General features: G+C 38.5%; 1 protein-coding gene across 2 annotated transcripts; it reads left to right on the top strand.

Annotated features, from left to right (window-relative positions):
* Nucleotides 1-674: 674 nt before the first annotated feature.
* On the top strand, nt 675-19,812 carry SNAP23 (synaptosome associated protein 23). 2 transcript variants are annotated; one of them, XM_051791863.1, is made up of 8 exons: nt 675-782; nt 9,127-9,232; nt 9,786-9,827; nt 11,157-11,205; nt 11,715-11,832; nt 15,240-15,392; nt 15,919-16,063; nt 18,587-19,812. In XM_051791863.1, the coding sequence occupies exons 2-8, from the start codon at nt 9,176-9,178 to the stop codon at nt 18,650-18,652; spliced, it is 630 nt and encodes a 209-aa protein (XP_051647823.1). In that variant the 5' UTR covers nt 675-782; nt 9,127-9,175; the 3' UTR covers nt 18,653-19,812. The 2 variants fall into 2 exon arrangements, with proteins under 2 accessions (XP_051647823.1, XP_051647824.1); XM_051791864.1 differs by having other exon boundaries at nt 709-788; nt 9,130-9,232.
* Nucleotides 19,813-22,371: the final 2,559 nt, after the last annotated feature.

Below are 22,371 nucleotides of genomic sequence, written 5' to 3'. Positions count from 1 at the left end.
AGGAGCTCAGAACATCCCGAGATGCTCCGAGAGGGAGAGGAGGGAAACCAAGGGCCTGAGGTCGCAGCAGTTTCACTGGCAGAGGGACCTTGTACAGGCTCAACGAGCCGCGTAAGCTGCTGCGGCCCCGGTGCTGTGAGAGCTCTCGGCAGTACTGGCAGTGCTTGCAACCTTACAGCAGGTACGGGATCCGACAGCAACCTGAGCATCCACACCCGAGAAGGAATACATCTTGGGAAAGGCTGCCCAGTCCAGCTGGAAAAGGTCTGTGACTGCCAACAGCAGCTTTCCCTTTCTGCCCTCGTTCTCTCCGCTGGTGACAGAAGAGAGTTGACACGCATCGTCCTAATAGAGAGAAACTTAACTGGAGGAAAAGCCTCGCTGATACAAACAGGGCTATTTCTGCGCTATTTGCTAACGCAGCTCCGCTCAGCGCGGCCGGACCGCGGGGCACCGCACGGACGGCGCACGCTCCACACACTCTGCATGGACACCGCGCACACCCCGCATGGCACATCCCGCACGGCCCGGGGCGGCACTCATGTGCCCCAACCCCGCGCGGCGCCATGAGGGGTGTACGGAGACCTCCCGCGGGGGCGGCTGGTTCCCGCCGCCATGTTGGGAGTGGCGGATGGGCGGTGCCCGCTCTCGCTTCCGGGGGCGGCGGCGGCGCGCGCGGGCCGGCGCTCGGCAGCGGGGGCGGGCGGGACATGGGACCTTAAAGGGGCGGCTGAGCACGGCCCAGCCCGGCTCGGCGGGAGGGAGCGGCGGCGCTGGTACCGGTAGGTGTGCGGCGGGGCGGGCTTTGCTAGCTCGCAGCGCCCCGGGCAAGGCGGTAGCCGGGCGGATTCGGTCCTTGGCCGCTTTCCTGCCTCGTAGCGCCCTGAGCGGGGCGGGCGGGAGCCTCTGTGGGCCGAGGCGGCCTTGGCCCGGCCGCGGTTGCCGGCCGGTCTCGCCTGCGCGGAGTAAGGGGGCGGCCGGGACGCGGCGAGGCCGGAGGCGGACCCGGGTCCTCCAAGCCCCCGCCTCAGCCTTGGGCTGCGCCCGTCCCCTCGTGTGCGGGGAGGCCTTGCGGGCTCCCCCCTGCTTGGCGAGAGCCCGTGAATTGAGCTGTTGATAGGATACAGGAGAAAACCCACCCATTGCTGCGTCTTCTTAAACCTACGTTGTACCCGGCTGCCTTTGAACTCAGCCGTAACATGTTGTAGTGGTCATCAGAAAGCATCGAACGTAACCTGTGTTTTGGTACTTCCCTCAGCTGTATGTCTCGATGCCCTTGGCTCTTCTGGGAAGCTAATAAGAGTCAGCTTTATTTTTCACTTTCTTCCCCTTTTTTCACTTTCTGTTTCACACAAGAAGGTTATCAAATCAATACACGTGATTTGACAACCTAAGTACACAAACTTAAGAAACTTCGGAAATTTCTTTATGCAACTTCTGTAGCTATTTACCTTCCTCTTTTTTGCTCCCTGAAAAAGGACAGTAGATGCTCAGTGTTCAGAACTAAGGATGTTGTTTTACTTCCTCTTCATAAACAAACCTGCTCCTGTGCTGTAGAGAGAACAGCTATGTAGGAAGGTGTATAGGGACAAAGGGAAAGCCTCCTACAGTACTGATTGACCGATGGAATTGAGCAGTTAATTGCTTACTGACATTCTAGTAATAAATGCCTGACCTCAGCTCTGCAGTTTTTGAACTAGGTTATTATACAGCACAATTTGTGTCATTAGAAGAAATGGAATCTGTTACTGTCTGTATGTGAATCAAAGTTTGACTATAAAATTCTGTTGGCCAGTAACTAATTTGAAGGAGGTTTCATGAGGCTTTTCCAGGGACAAAAATGAATTGTTGAGATGAGTACAGAACTGGATACGCTGCACAGAGGAGGTGGCATTGCTCACGCCCGTTCTTTGTGCTATCGCCTCTGTGCAGTGTGTTCAGGAAGCTGATAAGAAAGCAGGAAGCATGCAGAGTTGTGTCCTGTTCTTGGGCCCTGGCCTCTTCCCCCAGGGTCACAGATGCTTTATTCATTTATCTTGTAGGCATAATCATGTGGAGGAGTACATTCTGGTGCTGATGCCTTGTGCTACCCTGCATTATCTGGGCTGAATTTCAGCTAACTAACAAGTAGAATAATTGCTTGTGTTAAGAAAGGGTTTTTAAGAAAACAATAACTAAATTAGTGATGATGAATTTGAAAGAACAAAAGCCTCCAACCCTAAACACAAAGGTACCTAGCTTGTAAACTGTTTAATTTTTGATCTTTACAAGCATGTACATACATTTAATAATTCATGTTTCTAAGAATATTGTTTCATGAATTTTTCTGTCTTCTGGTGAAGCCAACAGTTTGCTTTATAAGTGAAAGAACTGAGAGCATCCACAATCACCTGAGTCTGTACCAATTCACTGATGGCTAAAAATACAACTCATGGGATTCTGGCTTTCAGTCAATTGCTGCAACAGTAGGGTTGTGTCATCACCTAGCTTCTCCCTTTGTGATAAAATGGCATAGGCTGCGTTTCTCAATCTTACTTTTAGATGTACTGGAAAGTAGCTATTCTTTCTTTCCCTGGTATGTGTATGAAACATCCCATGAAAGAATTAGTGAATCGGGAATTGTAGGGGTTTTAGTATTCTTACTAGTGGCTTGTGTTAAAAGGGTAGAGTACAAGAATTACTTTCTCTTTCTTCTGAAGTGAAGAGATAGTCAGATACTGTTATTTGGAAGTAGAAAGGGTAGGATTCTTTGATATCATGAATTTATAAAAATGAGTAACCTTAATAAGCCTTATGGTTTTGATATTAAAGAGATAATCTTATGCCAACTTTCAGTTCTCACAGCCATTGTCTTCCATGGCCAAAAGTATTATGTTGATTTCTTCTTCTCTCACTTTACTTCCTACTCACAAGAAAATTGTGGATGCCTTACTTATTCTCCCTTTATGGAACCAAAGCACAGACTGCTGTGTGTTATCGATGTTACCAAAACATCTTCAGCAGAAAAAAACCTGAAATGCACAACAATTGGTAAACATTTGTGTTTAGCTTTTAGTTTAGAGTTATTGGTAAAGAAGGAAGAAAATTTTGCTATATTGATTAGAAACGTATCTTCATAGCAAAGGGACTGGGTTCAAATAGAGTACCCTCAGACGGTGAGTAAGGGATCAATTTATGATATGTAGCAAATGTGGTGGATATATGACAAATTTCTGAAAGGTATTCTGCCTGTCAGAGGCACAAAACTGCTGCTTGTTGCAGATCTTGAGCCAGAGATGCAGGACAAAAGTCTTATCACTCAGGGTGCTTTTGTAAAAGTGCAAGCAATCAAAACAATTTATTGGTCTGATGCAAGTCAACTTGTCACTTTTGACAGCCTGCTCCTGTCTGTAGTCTTTTACAGACATGGACTGTGTAACTGGAGTTGAACAAGCACTTTATTAGGTCTTGTGGTGCCCTGCAGTTAATTTAAATTCATAAAGACCAGTAAGGGTTTCAAGTGCTTTGGATAGCACAACCTGAATGTGTCATGACTATCATAAAGAAAGGAAGTAAGTTGTCTTTTTTCCTAGAGCTAATGAGCATTAGAATTTCTTCTCAACTAGTGCTGAAGAAAAACATGTTCAAGCAGCATGTAAATTGCCTACTATAGCTTATAATACCTTGGAAGTGTATCATAAGCCTAAGAAGATTATTGGTATTGAAAACCCCTTGAAAACACTGTGCAGCCTCACTGTTGTACTGGCTTTTGGAACTTGTTTACATTGGAGACTGAGTGTGTTGGCATAAAAAGCTGGCTTCCGGTTTGCAAGTAATTCCGAATGAAAATGAAAACCCTTAGTGGTAGAGAGGAGTATCTTAGACCAGTGAGAGGGACAACAAAAAAAATTTCATGTTAATTTTTACTGTGTGATCTGGGAAGGTGAGTGGCCAAGATGAATTATGTTGTTCCTGGCTGCATAAAACAGTACTTGGATCTTGATAGTCTGTCAATTCAAATGCTTTTTTCCCCTCCAGAGGTTTTAATTTGCCTATTTTCAGGAAACCCAGCCAGTGAGCTGCTGTTGGATGAAGTGATACTGCCTTGGCTTTCTGATCACAAGCAGATATTTAGAACTGAAGATGTGTACATGCAGACAGTAGGTCGCTGTGGGTATTGCTAACACTGAATTTGCTGCTATTGCACTACGAAAGTTATGGCTTGGCAGATGTTAGCTCTCAGTTCAATAGCTGGGGTTGGGACAGAACTCTGATTCAACACTTGTGACTGATCCACCTGAAATATGGCTACGTGAGCAGTGCTTTTCCCAAGCAAAAATTTTCCCCATCGTCTCACAAGACCACCCTACTGCTAATATAGATATAACCATAGCTGACATCACTCTGTGTCACTCTCCAGTTTTTTCAAATTAGACAAAGAACCTATGAAAATGCTTCAGCTGCTGTATGGGTGTGTTGATAAACCAAATTAAGATCTCTAAGCCTGAGATGCTTTAAATGGATCTGGCACCTTACCAAAATCAGCCCAAAAGTGCTTGTAATGCAGGAAATATCTTGAGGTTTTAAACAGTTCTGTAAAATCACCCTTGCTTTCTTTTCCTCGGTCATCTCCAACCTAAGAACCTAACATAGGAGGATGAATTGAAAGTTTTTCACAGTTTTTAGAGGCATGACTAAATGCAGAGTAAGTGGAAAAAATGTATGTGCAGACATAAATCTGTTTTCTTTTACCTCACTGTTCTTCTTGTCCAAGAGATAGAAGTAACTTCAGCCTAAACCATCCTCAGCTGGCTTGGGCAGTAATACCATAACTTTAAAATGCATTATAGTGGTGAGCTTATGGGGTGGCTTTGCCTAACAGGAGTTATGAAGAGATAACATTGTGGTTGGAATTGGAATTTCAAGGAACTTTTTCTGCCCTCACGATCTCCAAAATAAAATCAGATTATTATGATTTGCAGGCCATGCATTTATTTCTTTGTTGCTCTTGTTTCACAATGAATCTTCCTTTTTTATGTGAATGTGTTGTAGTCTTAAATTTCCTGGTAGAAAAGTTTCATGAGGCTCATTACTTCATGAAGATGTATTTTTGTAGCAAGTTTAGTTTTGCATAGTCTGTAGGTGCCTGGCCTTCCTATGTAAGGGGCTGAGGGAGACTTGTACTGAAATGCGTTTAATCCTTGCAGGTTGGTAACTGAGTAAATACTGCAGAATACTTTTTGATAATGAAAAGTAAATACAGCTGACATCACATCCTTCTTCAAAGGAGTTTTACTTTGTATTTAGGCACATTAGTTACTTGTTTAAAACTTGCCAGTCTAGAGAGAAAATAAACTAAAATAGCGGACTGTTGTTCCATTATAATTATGAAGTCTCATTTTAGGCTGTCCTCTTTTTTCACGTTGGTTACTTTGTGGTTAGGATTTTTAAAATGGAAGGAGAGGGAAAGCAAAACAAATAGGCATTGAACATGGATATTAAAATAAATGCTTGCCTTGGCAATTATCATAATAAAAATACATGTTAGGTACACTTTAGCCATATCAAGTTTTTCTCTCTGTATATTTTGTCTTTATTGAGTAATCTTAATGCCTTGGATACAGAATCATTTTGTCATGTACCATTAACTTAAGAGCTGGATACCTCAATGGGTGCTTCGATTCCTCGGCAGAAAGATGGGCGAATGAGTATCCTTTATGTGTGTATACTGTGTTCTGTTGGAATAGCTGAGTTGTTATTTCAACACAAATGATGTCATCTTGGGCGTTGTAACTTCTTCAGAGATATCTTGCAGTAAAGGCACATAGTATGTTCAGCTATTCCAATTAGGCATGCAGCTATCAAGTGTGTATTTACAGCTCTGGAAACAGGCTTTTTTGGAAATGTTTGGTTTCTTTTAAATTACTGTTGTGTGCTTTTTTGACTGTTTTAAACTGCTGTATGGTGAAAAGTCTTTTTACTGCCTAGGGAATGTCCTTTTTCTATTCTGCTTTATGGCACTAATTGACTCTGCAGAGCTACTGTGCAGGTTATGTGTGGGCTTACAAAAGCAATGCTGCAAACTAATGGGAATAAAACTGGCTTTTTGGAATCTATCCTATTGGGTTTGGATATTCAGTTTTAAACAGAAATTATAATAAAACAAATGCAAAAAGTGCTTTCTTGAGCCTGTTTTAAGAAGAAAATGCTATCTTGTTTTGCATAGCTCTAAAGACAATGGCTGAAAAGTGAAGGCGAGTAAGCTTGCTGGGAAGTATAGAGAAAGAAGAGTTCTCTCATTATTCTCAGTGTCATAAGACCTTAAGAAATTATCAGAAAAGACTAGAAAATAACTGTACCCTATTATCCATGATAAAAGATTGTCAGAACCAAGTGTTCTGAGTGGTTTTGCTTAGCTTCCTCGCACATAGGTCATTTGTCTTTGCAGTTGTGTGAAATATTGTTTTAGAGTATGATTTTGTTTCACAAGAGGCAAAACATTGTGTCCAAATATGAGCATCAGAAGATAAACACATGCTTACCTCAGCTTCGAGGAATCCTGGATTTTCTCTGTCTGCTATGTGGAAGGGTTTTTTCCTCTACATCTTGCAGCTATATTTCTTCAGCGTTAGATCAATTTATAAACAGTTTCAAGACCAAATACCATTGATTTAAGGGGAAAGTGGAGGAGTGCTATGGGTTTCCATAGAACTTCTTGCTGACTGGCAGTGGAACTATTCAGGAAGATGTGAGCAATCTAGGAGAACACAAAGCTTGTCTGTCAGCTGTTAGAACTGGTTTGCTGATGACACAAAGCTGGGCGGAGTGACTGAGGCTTCAGAATGCTGTGTAGCCCTTCAGAAGGACCTGGGCAGAGATGAACTGTCTGAAATTCAACAAAGGCAAATGCAGGGTCCTGCGCCCAGGGAAGAATAACCCTCTGCACCAGTGCAGGCTGGGATCTGACGTTCTGGAAAGCAGCTCTGCAGAGAAGGACCTGGGGGTCCTGGTGGACAACAAGCTGTCCATGAGCCAGCACTGTGTCCTTGTGGCCAAGAAGGCCAGTGGTATTCTGGGGTGCATTAGAAGAGCATTGCCAACAGATCGAGGGAGGTGATTTTGCCACTCTACTCAGCCCTGATGAGGTCACATCTGGAGTCCTGTGTCCAGTTCTGGGTTCCTCAGAACAAGAGAGATATGGAGCTCCTGGAGCAAGTCTGGTGGGGGGCAACAGAGATAATTGAGGGACTGGAGCCTCTCTCATACCGGGAAAAGCTGAGGGAGCTGGGCATGTTCAACTTTGAGAAGAGATGACTGAAAGGGGACCTCATCAATGTCTGTGTCTGAAATGCAGGTGTAAAGAGGAAGGATCCAGGCTCTTCTCTCGGTAGTGCCAAACAATAGGATGAGAGGCAATGGGCAGAGACTGATGCACAGGAAGTTCCATCTGAATATGAGGAGAACTTTACTGTGTGGGTGACTGTGCACTGGAACAGACTGCCCAGAGAGGTTGTAGAGTCTCCCTCACTGCAGATATTCAGAACCCTCTGAATGCAATCCTGTGCAGTGTGTTTTTAGGATGACCCTGCTTGAGCAGGGAGATTGGACCAGATGACCCACTGTGGTTCCTTCCAACCTTACTCTTACTACTGAACTTCTGTGATTTGGTGGCAAATACTTGTGTTTTCAAGCAATTATCTAATGTCAGATACAACTTCAGACACTTTCTGGTTTAGTGTGTTACTGTTACATTATTTGTGTCAAAAATGGATTGGTAGTTCCTCTGTCAGCTAACATAAATAGGACAAAGTTGAGCGGGAATGGTTTGATAGCTAACAGTACATGAAGTAGCTCTTCATGTGATTGTTATGTCTCTTCAGGTAATTACTACCGTATTTCAGCATGGCATTATCTTTCATAGGACTTTATTAATAAGATCACAGTTGTCAAGCCCAGGGTTTAATTTAGTAGGGTTTCTGTAAGCTTCAGTTTTGAAGTTAATTCATAATGTCATGAAGTTACCATCCAAACTGCACTACCTAGTCTTCTTAGTGTGGTAATTGGAAGTGCTAACTGCTGTTGTCTTCCTTCTTTTTCAACCTCACTGCTAGTTTGTTCTTCCAATGGTTTCTCCATGAACATGTGGTTCTAGTAGCACAGCACAATGTTCTGGCAGTACTGAATAAAACACAAAACTCAGTATCTGATTAAAAAGTATACGCTCTTTCTTCAGATTTTAAGATGTTTTGTTGGCATGAAGGTAGTAGTATAATGCATTTGCAAACAACTGTTCGAAGATAGGAGTCTTATTACCCTTTAAAGACTTATTTTACAAACAAATCCTTCTTATGCATTGTTTGAGAACGTTATTGTCATACCCTTACCTCAAAAGTCAAGAAACTGTTGTCCTGTGTAGCATTGGCTGCAATATGGCTCTTGGGTAACTCAAACACAGTCTGTAGGGTTACGTTGTACATCCAGCAGTTGTGCTTATGCTGGCATGTGAACTTTTGGGTAGCCAAATCTACTAGAGAAGTAGATTTGAAAACCTTTGCTACAGTTACAGAGTGATAAATACCAATTAAAATTTTTGCAGATGCTTCTGCATTTGAGGGATTCACCATACCATAACAACAACTACTTCTGGAGTGTGACTGGAATCATTTTAGGTGGTGTTTTATGTATGAAAATGTTTCCCCTTCTTATGACTCTTGAAATCCCTCAATGGGAATGGAAAGAACACTTAAAACTTATGCTAGTAACTTAAAGGTCTAAATGAATTTGTTTCTGGATTACTGGGCAAAGCCATGTGCTTTTCCAACGTGGGGAAACTTGTTATTTTAAGGCCTAATTTCCTGATTTATTTTTTTTACCTTAAAATAACAATAGAGTTTTCAAAAGCTGTTTAGGAACCCAAGTCTTGGAAAGGAAATTATTGGATATACCAGTTGCTCCTGTATTTCTCTTAGCTCCTAAGTTAGGTCATATCAGCTGAATAATTATTTTAGTGTCTTCTAGTCCTAACTAGGTGTTGTACTAAGCAGAATGAAGTGTATAGGCTTTCATTCTTTGAACTACCTTCTAGTTTCAACTCTAAATACTGATGAAAGGATAAATATGATGCTTAACTGGTGTCTCTTATTACAGGAGGAAGATTCTCTTTAGTGTGATTACTTACAAGTAATATTACCTCATCATGGAAGAACTATCACCAGAAGAAATTCAGCTGAGGGCCAACCAGGTCACTGATGAGGTAAATATTGTAGGAAGATATCTAGGATTACAATACTTGCCTGATGAAATTAGAATATCCTTTTTAAAATAGACAGACTAGGGTACTGATTCTGCAAGGGTATAGCTGAATGTTTTAAATTTTCACTTTACTTGGCTAATACTGGAGTGAAGACTGCTCCTAAAAATAAGAATGAATTTAAACTTCTGAACTGTAAAGTCACCTGCTTGACTGAGCACTGATCACCCACCCAACTCCTGACTACAGAGACACAATGCAGGTTGAGTACCTACAGTATTGTTAGTCATATTGATACTTCATGACTTTCTTATTTAACTAAAACCGATTTGAATATATCTCCTTTTATAATGACTTTCCAATGGGATAAGCAAGGACTAAAAACCAAGGAAAAAAAGTAATGTGCTGCTACTATGGCTGTATTGTAGCATGTATTAGATATAAACAGGTTGATGAACCTTTGTATACTCATTGCCTATCTCACTGAGATAGATATATAAATAGATATAAATATACACAGACAATTAATGCACTCATTTTAAAATTCTCTTTGTAGTCTTTGGAAAGCACAAGGAGGATTCTCGGTTTGGCCATTGAGGTAAGGAAAAGCTTTAGAATTCCCTCTGGATTTAAGTATAAGAAGCAGCATGTTAACTGTCACAGCTTAATCAGCTTTTTGTCTTTCTCAAGACACACATGTCAGTAGAAGTTGCTGCTTTAATTCAGTAGTAGAGTTGGAATGACTTAAACTTCATGAATTTCACATTATGTCAGATCACAGAAGGGTTGATATCCTTTTTACCTGTTTTCCTCTTAAACAAAGTGACTTAATCTCCAAATGCTACGGATCAGTTATAAAAAGTCTGTGATGGTCAGTTATGACTTTGTCCCTTGCTTCTTTCATTTGTCTTTTAGCTCACTTTACCTGTGAACAGTGTGAAAATGTCTCACTTTGAGGACAGTAGGGCTTTATTGGGTGGGGTAATAGAGAGCAGGGCTGCTTTTGGTTCTAAACAGAAGTAATTCTACATACACCTTGCAATCTGTTCATCAGTTTTAACTTTAAAGATAAGACTGAAACTCTCAACACCCTTGTACATGACTTGAACCAAATCTGTATTTTGGGTTTATCTGAGTGAAGTTTTATGAGGGATCTATTCCCCTGCGCTGTTATGGTTTGCTGAAGATGCTGCTGTTACCAGTGGGGCATTGGAATCAGCATAGCCAAATGAATAACTCTCTAACACAAATGTGAAGTACATGTAATGAGCCAACAAAAATTTCTCTTGATATCATAGTTTGATGATTCATTCTATGCTGCCAGTTTAAAGTAAAGCATTGGTGCAACTTGCATGCTAGATTCAAGATTTGGAGCCAGCAAAGAGCTGTATTGTAGTATATTCCTCAGTGCTGATTTCTTTTGCTTTGTGTTCTAAAACTAGTGATAGTCTATTCTCTTCATGATCTCTTGTGCTGAATTCTCAAGAATGGTTATGCAGGCTTTGTTTTGCTTTCTTCTCTTCTGGCTTCCAAGACTAAAGGCCTTGTCAGCCCTATTGAAGGGTGTAGGGATAAAGAACAAACCCAATGCTGCTTCTCAAAATGAGGCACAACTAGGTCTACCTTTTTAGCTTGATGTTGTCATAGTTCAATATGATTATTACAATAAATTTTATCATCTTGTTGTAATGTAAAAAAACAAAGCCAAACCCTCACAAAAGCACCACTAATTGAGATGCTTATCAGCCTGTTTCACTAACATAGCATCTAATTTGAAACTTAGAATAACTTTACTACAGAAGTTATTTCTAGCACAGTGTTTTATTATAAACTTGGCTGGCTTATCCAATTTACTATGAAGACCTTCAGATTTGCACTGCTGTATTGAAATCTGGTTTTATATCTTCAACTAAATTTCTTTCTGCAGTCCCAGGATGTTGGTATCAAAACTATTACCATGCTAGATGAACAAGGAGGTAAGTTCTTCCTTCTTCCTCTCTAACACTAAAAGTCATTATTGTGACTGTAAGAAAAAAATCATCATTCAAGAGCTGTTGCTGAAACAAAAGGTTTCTTAAAGACTACTTATGTGAAAATGAGATTTGCTAGTTGGTTTTTCACAAGTGTTTGTAGTATTTAAAAGAGGTTTTAAAGTAATTCAGAGATAATGTTAGTTACAATGTAATACAGAAGCTGCTTCTCTCCACCATCCCATGAATGTAACTGTGTGCATTTATTTTAAAAGCAGCAAAAAAAGTGCTGGTCTAAGGATGAGTAATATATTTTTCATGTAGTAAACAAAACTTATCACTTAATATTTATCTTAAAAAAAAAATCCTAGAAGGCAGGAAAGAAAATAGGCTTTAGTCTTGGTATAAAGATAGAACTGAAACTTGTTAAGTTCCTGCTTTAAAGAAATGTTAATATTCCCCACCCTGATCTTCCCCCAATCCATGTTTATTCAGATTACTTGTTTCTTTCCTAGAACAACTAAATCGCATAGAAGAAGGCATGGACCAGATAAATAAGGACATGAGAGAAGCTGAAAAGACACTGACAGAGCTCAACAAATGTTGTGGGCTCTGTGTCTGCCCTTGTAACAGGTCAGTTATATTGGTACTTGGGTCTGAAGTTCCAGAATATTCCCAGTAGCTGCTGTACTGGGAGATGTTCACTAATAAAAGAGCTAATTAAAAAATGCTAGCATAGTTGATTCTTTTGGTTTGTAGAGCTGCACCCTTATAAAATTGTATAAGAGTAGCTAAAGCTTACTTGCATCTAACCATATGTTGTGCCCCTTCCACTGTAGATATAGCTGCTGTATAACAACCTCCCCAGTTGTGCCTTAACCTCCTTAAAGCTGATATTTAGTAGAATACTATCGATGTCCATGCAAATGAGACCAAATAGGACTTCAAATAAATATGTGTCTGCCTCTGAGAAATTTGACTCCAAAAATCTTTTTTTCACAAAAGTGCTTTTGTACTAACTTAAAAGCAAGAAAACTTATTTTTTGGGGAAGGAAAGTAATATTGGTTCTCTAGGCATTTAGAAAATATTCGTGCTTTAGGGAGGGTGAGAGTAGGAGAATAGAAGAACAGAACAGACATTGGTGTTAAAGCTTTAATCTTTTCAATAATGGCTACGTAAACTCTTGCAGACCTGCTTCGCACTACCTTTGTAACATCACTGTTATGGCTACCATATCCAAGTCAGTTGAGTAATCTTGTATGGCACTGGATTTGTACTTGTAAACACCTAAACAACCTGAACAATGATCAGAATTATTTTTTGAAGTTGTACTAGCTTTAAGTAGCGTGTCAAATTGTTTTGAGTGAATTGGATGTGATCATATTTCTTCCAAATGAAGGAGAAATAGAGTGTGGTAACTGAAATGAATAATGTGTGTATTTGTCGTTTTTTGCTCTTTAGCATGAGCGAAAAAATCTTATTCAACTGGGAGGCAGCAGAAGTTCAGATAGAGATTCCTTGGAGTGGCTGAGTCTGGTTATCCAGGAGAATACTTTGAGGATCATTTAGGATAGATATGAATGTGGCTTTTAAGACTGAAAGTCCTAGAGCTTGAGGCCCTGGAAAAGACAGATAGTTCTGTCCTGACCTCTGGATAGGTATGCTTCCTGCTTTATATTAGTTGGATCAAGCTGGTGGACTTTGAGCATTTTGACACACTCAGTCTTTGTTTTCTATAGTTGATAGTCTTATTTCACTGAAGCTAAGCAGCTTATTGACACTGAGCAAGCTTAGAAATTGTGAACTCTTGGGGCACTCAAAGTACACAGATAACAAGAAATAAGAGTTGTGTACCAAATGGACCGTAATGTGCAGAAAAAAAAATCTACCGGATAAGTAGAGGGCAGTGCAGAAGAAGAAACAGTGAGTGTCTTTAATATATCTACTGGTACATCAATCTTTCTGTCAATGCCAGAATTATTTGTCAACCAGTTATCTCCAAAGCTTTTCATTTTTTTTCACAAGCATAAAGCTAAATCAGAACACTTGTTGAATTAAATATTGCTTTTATAATTTCTCCTAGGCTTAGATTATGTATAAAAGCTTTCTAAAAACAAAATATTGGCAGTACTGTTTTACAATCTATGTACTAATAACAAGTTGCCTGTTTGTTGGTCTTTACTATTCTTTCTTCTCCATTCTGTCCTCCATTCTCTTCTAACACTGACGCTTGCTTTCTAAAAATGAAGACTAGGATAAGAAGCTGTATTCGCTTAAACTGGTGAAAGTGGATTTTAGGACAAGGTCAGTCTTAGTAGTGCAGATGCATATTTAACCAGCTGTCTGAAGTGATGCTTCTGTTGTCTTTGTGCTTGCATGTGCATGATGTCTGTCTGCATGCAGGTCTCCTTATGACTGATGTATTGTAATACTGATGTGAACAGAAAATACCCATTACTACAGAGGGGTAGTAGTTATAGAAATGGTGAACAACTGCTTGAGCTCTTGCTGGTATGGCAAGTTGTATAAATAGCTTTAGTTTTACAGAAATGAAGCATGAGAGAAGTGAACATTTGAAATGTTCAGTTGAATTTGAAAAACAGCTCTTAAAAACAGGTGGTGAGAAATTTTGTTCTTAACTGTGTTTAGTTCAAACAATGCTGTTTCTAGCTGTCTCCTTCAGATGTGAAACTAATTTTCAGGCCACTTGTTTTTTGGTAATAACGTCCTTACGGTTGCCTCTGAGACCTAAGACTTTGCTTATCCAGAAGCAAATCACGCAAAGTTCTCCTGCTGTTGTGGCTTTAGTATGGAAGAGATTAAAATACAATGCTCAATCTAGTTGCTGTAAACCTAAAGAGATCTGTAAGCTTGTGTATGTACAAAGAGCTAGAATTGACTAGTTTAGGTTTCTTTAGGGTTTTGCTAGGTTCAGCACTTCAGTTGTGAGCTGAGAAGTGATTCCATTTCTTCCCCTTCGTGTATTCGTTCTAGATTACTATTTGTAGGATCTGACCTGCGAAACACCATTTCCCATTTCAAATATATAAATGCCAGTAGAATTAGGGGAATATTTCTTCATTGCAGTGAATTTCCCAACACTTCAAATGTATAACATCTGGGCTACTGAAAGGCACTGTATCTATAGAAATTGATTACAGGTAACTGTAAAGTTAGATGTACTGAAAGACATTACAGATTTCCCTTCACAGGCTTTTAAAGAAGCAGAAAAGTGGCAGTGGAATCTGGATTGTCTAGCTTAAACCTGAAAATGCCAGAAAAGAAGGTGAACATGAGAATATTCTTCTCAAAATGAGAACTGACCCCAATTTAGATCAGTTATTTTTGTGTTATATTTTCTTCCCTTCTTGCTTTTGTGGCTCTGTGGTTCCTGAGACTGCTTTGTGTCAGTGTGCTTTTAATTTTTTTTTCTTATGAATTATGTGATAGAAGTGTAATGGTAAGTTGTTTTGATTTAACGGAGTTAGTACAATTGAATTGCATAATGCATTAGCTATTTAAATATGATTACTGTTATTTTATAATCAAAATTACCCTGAGAAACATTAAAAAAAAAAAGACTTGGCAACAGAAAATATTTTATAAAAACCTATAGTGATTTATGGTTTTCTTGCATAGTATAGCTATTTGTGTTTGAGGAAGTTTTTTCACTCATCCCCATTTCTTCCTGGAAAGTAACCAATCATGATTGATTATACTAATGCCTGTTTTAAGTGCAACTTTATCTTGTGACATGTAAGCCTTCCTGCTACTGTCATAAGCTTCTGTGTCCTGGTGAAGTATATTACTTTAACTCTTGTGTTAAAGCTTAAGATCACATTAATCACTGTCCTTAGTTGTGTTTGTACTATCAAGATATGAGAAATTATATTACGTAGATGAGGCTTTATCCATACAAAACTAAATCTCTTTAAGGCACAAGACAAATGTTTCTGAAAACCCTAGATTAATACTTAATTTCAGTCAGGAAGGCATATTTCTGAGGTAGTCATTCAGATTTCTTCTCTTTCTGGAGTAGGACAAAGAACTTTGAGGCCAGCAAGGCATACAGAGCAACCTGGGGAGATGGAACGGAGAACTCAGCAGATCATGTGATATCCATGCAACCAAGACGTATAAACCAGCAGCAGCCTCAGGCTTCTGGAGGACCAAGTGGTGGATATATTACAAGGTTTGCTTGTTCATATTTCTTAGCAGTTATCAGCTTCTTTCAGATGCATTTTAGGTGAAGTTGTTAAATAGTAAGTTGAAGGAGTTGTTATAGCTTGGAAAGGAGATGGCAGACACCTATGCTGTCAGTATTGCAGTGCTCATCTTACACTTTTTTTTTTTTTTAATAGTGGTGATATTATCAGTCTGTTTCTGGATGTGAGGACTATAGAGCTTAGTGCTCAGTTATTGAGGGGACTCTTAAAAAAAAAAAAGAGAGACTCTCTTAGTCATAAAGTGTATTTGAGATAAACTCATGTCTTAAAATTCCTCTGTTAGCTAGTATTTTAATTTTTAAGGCTATTTTTGTAATAATGGCTAGCTTAGCACCTTTTTTTTTGGTAGATGCTTGCTTGGAATGCAAGGAGCTTTGAAAGGGGAAAAACATACCTTGGTTTGAATACATTGTGCAACAAAGTCCTATTGGACTAAATCTAGAGTAAAGCAAGTTCTTGATTCTTGAAACTTTACCTTAATTACTTGAACAGAATAACAAATGATGCCAGAGAAGATGAAATGGATGAAAATCTTGCTCAAGTGGGAAACATTCTTGGGAATTTGAAAAACATGGCTTTGGATATGGGCAATGAAATTGATGCCCAGAATAAACAAATAGACCGGATAAACGTAAAGGTAAGCGTCAAAGGTGTTCTCTGCTTTCAGCTTAGAGGTTGTAACTGAGAAGTTACTAGGAATGTGCTACTGTCCTATCTATTGGTATTTGCAGTAAATATGCATTAAGGTTATACCATCCTCTAGGTTGCAGTGATTTCAATGGGAAATATACCTTGGTGTTTGGGTAAGTAGTGGAAGGTTCAAATGCTTCAGAGTGTCAGAAAATCTAAATATACAGTATATATTTAGGTTACTACTTATATACTACATATATACAGGTTACTACTTACTCTGGAAACAAACAAACTTGATGGGATCAAAAGGAAAAACATTTACTGGAGGTATAACTGGGGGATTGTTGCTTGCAGGAAATCTTTTATGCAGTAGGGAATAGGTATTTGTAAAAATAGGGAGGTTCTTCTGGGATTTCTAAAAAGTCACTAGAATAATTAAATATAAAATAAAACAGATAATTCATTGCCCTAATTCTTTGGGACAAATTAATATTGGGACTGAGAAGACTTTGGAATAATGAGGTTTGTAAGTGCACAGGGATGCCTTCATCTGCACGTGAAGTTAGTCACAGTAAATTTCTTTTTTTATTACTTTATATTACTTAAATATTAGATTCCCCAAGCAGATTAAGCATATATAAATATGTTTGGCAGAAGGGGGTGTCTTTCAAAGGGAAACTTAATGAGTATGTTAGGCCTATTTTAGAAATGCCCATATTAAAAGTTCTCTTACAAACATCCTGGTTTAGAAAGGAAATGAAAACTTTAAAGACTTCAAAAAGCAGCAGTGAACACAAATTCCTGTAAAATTTTAGTATTAAGACAAAATGGGAAGTTTAAAAATCTCAAAGTTAAAAGTCTCACTGAAATGTGTAGTAGAGTTAAAAGCAAGATAAATGATGTTTTCTCATATACAGAGCTAGTTTGACAAAAATGCTGTTTGTACTTGTGTCAGCATTTCAATTTTGTCTAGTAATTAAAGGGTTGTTGTATTAATAAGGCAAATCAGCATGATTCTATGGAGGATGCTTTAACTGTCTTTTGCTGTTCTTGAAATTGTAGACCTGATTATCAGGTAAAAAAGTCAAACATTTTAAAGTACGCTAGAATATTCCTTGGAGTTTAAAATTAGGTGGGAAATTCTTACAATTTATAAAGCAGACTGAAAATTACCTGCTCAAATGAACTGCAAGTAGGAATTACTATTTTTAGCAATAGTGTTTCTAGTAGATTAAAGCACCTGGTTTTGGCCTGTTGCTTTTTTGCTTTAGTGGCCTGAGAAAATCTTGCTGATCAAGTCTTACTAATTCTTAAAATATGTTGTATACAAGTTAGAATTGCTTTACAGAACACAGTGAAAACGAAAGTGCAATTCCTGGCTTTGTGACTAGCAACCTGTGTCAGGATAATTAAAATAATCCTTTTCTGTTGATAACTTTTTAATCTAGTGAACAGTATGGAAACCAAATCAAAATGCTGAGTGTAAATCTCCAAAGGACAGTATCATATAAAGAAACAAAAAGCAATATTAAGCTTAACTTCAGAATAGAGTTGCTGCTTCTTTTTTTTTTTTCTTTTTTTAATTCTAACTCATCTGGAAAATATATAGACTTGACTAAGTGACTTTTGGTAGTCTACAGTGCTGTGCAGGACTCCTAATCTGAGTAAACCTGTAATGAAACTTATGTTATTGGCTTTTCCTTAGAAGCAGATCTAGTAGTTAGATGGATGTGTTTCTGAAGTGTTGTTAGTCTCACTTTTGTATAGTAGATTCTTGCCCCTCCCTCTACCCTTGACCTGAAAGGCAGGAAGGAGAGAAAAGGAGGGAAGGACTTGAACTGCAGATGTCCTTTTACCGGCCGTTTGCAGTATGAAGTTGTGAAATAGCTAATACTTGGCACAGGTAGAACTTCTTGGGAGTTCCTCTAGTGATGAGGACATTCCCCACTGCAGGCTGGATAACTGAGGAATTATTTCAAGTCTCCTTATCATACCTTTCAATAAAACTGTATTTTGACACTTTTTCAACCTAGATGTTGTGAGCTGATTTTTGATGCTTTATGGTAGTAAAACAATAATAAAGAGCTTTTTTGTACAAATACCATATTCTTATGACACTAGGACACTGGAGGGTGTGTGAATGAAAACCAGGGATTTGTGCTAAGCAAAATAATTCTGACTTTATGCCAGCTCTACTTTTGACTATTACTTCTAGTTCAGAGCAACTTTGTTGCTCTGTAAAGGTCCTTAAGATGTCCAAAGACTTGGAGAGAGGGAATTTTTATCTCCTTACTTTGTTAATATTGTTCCTGACCAACTGAGGCAAGTTGCTGTTTTGAAAGTCTGCAGCTAAAGAGTAGAAACTATTTCTCCTGATTTGGTTTCTGCCAAAATTGACAGCATATACTGGCTTCCCTTCTGTCTACAGCAGTGATAATACCTTGGAATTCAGAAGTTCGTGTCAGTTTGAATTTTTAAACTGTTTTGCATGGAGTCTGCAAATGATGTATGAATTTCTCTCTTTCAGGCTGATACAAACAGGGACCGCATTGAGCAAGCCAACATCAGAGCCAAGAAATTAATTGACAATTAAAGCCTGCTGTCATTGTTCAATGACACTGTCTCTCCAGCTGCAAACCACCATATTCATGGATCTGTGAAACTTTTATTCTTTAATAAGAGGGGCTGGGAAAAATGAAGCAGTAACTTTCTATAGTAATTAATTTTCTCTTATTGCTTCATGTAAACATGGCTTTGGCTCAAAGAAAGCAGCCAACTTCCTTCTACTCATCTGCCTTTACTTCCTCTATACTGCTCAGGGCTAAAAGTATTAGGGCTTTGAGAATCTTCTTGCATGTTTTATTCCTCCTCCCAGTTTTTCTTTTTTTTTTAATTTTTTTTTTTAATTTCTTGCACCGAAAATACAGTCCTTTTATTGAAGTTGAACAAGCAGGGGTAACCTGAATTCACAGTTGTGGAAAGTTGGAGAGGGCACTTTGCACTGTTTGAAATACCTCATAAGTTGAGTGTCTTCACTAAAATAGGGACTTGGTGAACATTGTCTAACTTGTATCTCTAGCATGCTAACCATAGCTTTACAATCCAAACCACATGACTGGTTTGGGGTTGAGTTTGTGGATCACAAAATTGAAGAGGCCCATTACTTACAGCTTGTGAGTTGAGGGCTTTAAAACACTTCGTAACCACACGAACTTTAAGGTAATGGTAACTGGAGGGATATAGAGGTTTCCATTTCTTTACTGTAAATTGGCATCACTTTGGAGGCCATGACTAGGAAATCATGCTGCATTGTTCTGATATTTGTTGTGCGTGTATATATATGCCTGATCTAAAGCCTGTGCACACGTGAGTAGAAGAAAATAAAACTATCTCCCTAAAGTATTTATTTGATGGAAATTTTTACACCCCTCATCTGAAAGTTAACTTCTAAGTGTTTGAATGATGCATCTAAACTGGAAGGAACTGAGTAGAAAAGCATGCAGATCTCTTGCATCCCATATCTTATTCTCTTTTGGCCAGTTTTCACTGGAGTTCAGTTTATGCCTTTCTCCAGTGCAAAATAGTGACTGAAATCTGGTGCGAAGTTTGATGTCTGCAGTGACTTTGGGAGTACTTTTTAAACCTATCAAAACCAGAGAAGCTTATTATGAAACTTTTTTGTCACAGGTCTGGAGGAAGAAGTAGCCATTTATGAACTGTATGCTAGTTCTAAATAAACTAGTTCTAAATAGATTCCTGACTGGTTTATTATTGCAGATATTGAGACTGGCAATTGGAAATATTACATGTCCAAGTTACTTGCAACTAAAAGTTCTTGTTCTATTGCAGAATAGAGGAGTTTCTGACCAGGTGAGGTGAAGCTCTTTCCTATGAAGAAAAACATTTTGGTTTTACTGTAGTATAATTAGATTTATTTCTAGAATTTTTCTTTAAATATTTATAGTAATTAAATTGCAAGTGGCTTATATAATTTTAACTCCACCCAGCTATATACTATGCCTGTTTTACAGTTGAAAGTGATGCTTTGGAGTAACCCATGATACTCAGTGTTGGATGGCAAAAATCTTCAAACCAAATTGATTGGAGGCATAATGAAAACTAATAGCATTATGGGGTGTTTTTTTGGGAGGACAGTCTACAAGTATCCTGTAGCCACTAATATTGAATCCCAGGGCTAGAGATGACACTAATCCATTGAAATGTTTAGACAGTGTTAGGTATTTTGTTTTCTTTTTAGCAGAAATACAGTCAGTATTAGGGGTATATTTTCAGTTCACTCCCAGCACAACTTGATATTTAAAGAAAAAAACCAAAATCAGCAACCACACACACACAAAACTCAACAAAAACCTAACCAAACAAAACAGAAAAACCCAAACAACTGACCAAAGGATGAAACAGCTGCATGTAATAAATAGGCCAGTGGCAGTTTGCCTTATGTGAAGAAGGTGAAGTCATTTTTAGGGCATTAGATACTTCAGTACTGTGGATTGGCTTCCAGTAATTGTTGGAAAGCCAATGTATTTCAAAAGCTTACTAGTTGCCCAATCAGTAAATGAAGATTATATACTTAAAAACCCAAGTAGCAAAGAAGTACTTTTTAAGAACATGGCACAGGAAACTTCAAAGAACCACCTACATAAGAAAGTGTAGGGAATTTTGGATGAGCTTTTTTTTCCTTCTTACAAACTTCATGTTAACTGAAGGATTATTTGCTGCTAGTTGTGAAAGCAAAGTATACATTATTTAATTGTCTTCCTGGGACAGAAGACTGAAGTGGTTACCTTTATTCTGCTTACACAATGCAAACCTGCTCTGTAGCATTTGAACATTCCAAACATTGGAATGTTTTTCTCCCTTGCCACTACAAGTCCATATTCTTGACTCGCCTGAGCTCTAACAACAAATTAACACATTGGCTGACAGAACACTGTGATGGGTATATCAGAATTGTAATATTGCAATGAATACCACACAAGGAAATAATTTCTGAGACTCTGAGCTTGAGTATTAGCGGAGCATCGATACTATTTCCTGATCTGCAAGAGCCAAATCCATGAGGGAGTTGGTGCCTTTATGTTAGTGAACAACACAGTCTGCTACTTGGATTGTCTTACTGTTGTCTATAGAATAGATGCCTAATTTCCGTATCTATGGTATGAAATCAACCCTTGTACATCTTTGTATGTCTGAATGCTATTAAGAATGAAGGCTTACAGTTTCTGCTTTTGATTGTTAAATTATATATTGTGCACAAAAATACATACTTTTATAACTGAATGTGTTCTAAAATTATTTTCTCTTAAAAATGTCGTCATTTAGTTTCCTGTCCTTGAAAAACTTGGCAGAAGTAGTTGCTACTATGCAACTAGGAAGTTTCTCTTCTATTTTTATTTCACAGAATAATACTAACAAAGTATAAGGTGTGGTTGGGAAGAGAGGAATATTGTGAACTTTAACAGTCTACTTTGGATCCCTGTATAATCAACATCTCCAAGCTTCAAACTATGAAATGTGTCTATCTCTTTGAAAGACTGCAGTTTGACATGGGTGTATACTTCAGGATGATAAAGAAACAAAAAATACCTTTAAAACTTTCCAGTCAAGTATCAGTAACAGATACGTAGAATATACATAGTCCAGTAGGTAAAATCTAGTGTTTTAAGCTCCTGCCAATGCAATTTCACTTGTGAGGCAATTTAGTTTGTATTTTCTCTAATACGTAGAGCTTCAGATTCCCAGAATGTTCTTAAAGGGTGTGGGGGAAAATACAGACTTTTGACTAGCAACAGTTCTGAGCTATAAGAGAGAGTAGCCTACCTGGGAAGGGCTTGGAAAAAGTACTTCTAATATAGTATATTACTAATATAGTAACTAGAAAAAAAAATTAGGAACAGCCTGCTTTCTTAACTATTCTGAGCAGGCAGCACATGTCCCAGGCGTACGCTTAAATGGCAATAATTGGTAAATTCAAGCTAGTCCATGCCTTGACGAAAGACCAGTCTTCTTAATATAGTAATAGCTACAGTATGAATTGCAGCACGTGCTGCTTGTGCAGCTACCTGCAGAACTTAACTCTGTGGAGGCTATATAGTGAAACAATTCACTGTTTACACGATGCAGTGACTAAGTTGCTAATTCACCTTTGCTGCACTTGAAGCAATGCTGTGTCTAAATGCTGTTTGAATAGATGGATGACGTGTATCTTACTGAAATGGAAAATTGGAGAGCAAAAGGTCTGAAATAAAATACATGAATGGTTTACTTTGTTAACTAGGGTAGCATCTTCTA

Source organism: Manacus candei, unplaced genomic scaffold (genome assembly GCF_025592945.1).
Source record: "Manacus candei isolate 608988 ecotype Guabito, Panama unplaced genomic scaffold, ASM2559294v1 h1tg000033l, whole genome shotgun sequence".
NCBI lineage: Eukaryota > Metazoa > Chordata > Aves > Passeriformes > Pipridae > Manacus > Manacus candei.
Note: the sequence above shows the minus strand (reverse complement) of the source record. Positions and strands in the feature narration are given on the sequence as shown.

Excerpts from the sequence above, each read along its gene's own strand:
- SNAP23 (XM_051791863.1), top strand. The coding sequence starts at position 9,176 with ATGGAAGAACTATCACCAGAAGAAATTCAGCTGAGGGCCAACCAGGTC. Across the intron at positions 9,828-11,156 it reads TTCTCGGTTTGGCCATTGAG|TCCCAGGATGTTGGTATCAA; the intron begins GTAAGGAAAAGC and ends TTCTTTCTGCAG. Across the intron at positions 16,064-18,586 it reads TAGACCGGATAAACGTAAAG|GCTGATACAAACAGGGACCG; the intron begins GTAAGCGTCAAA and ends TCTCTCTTTCAG.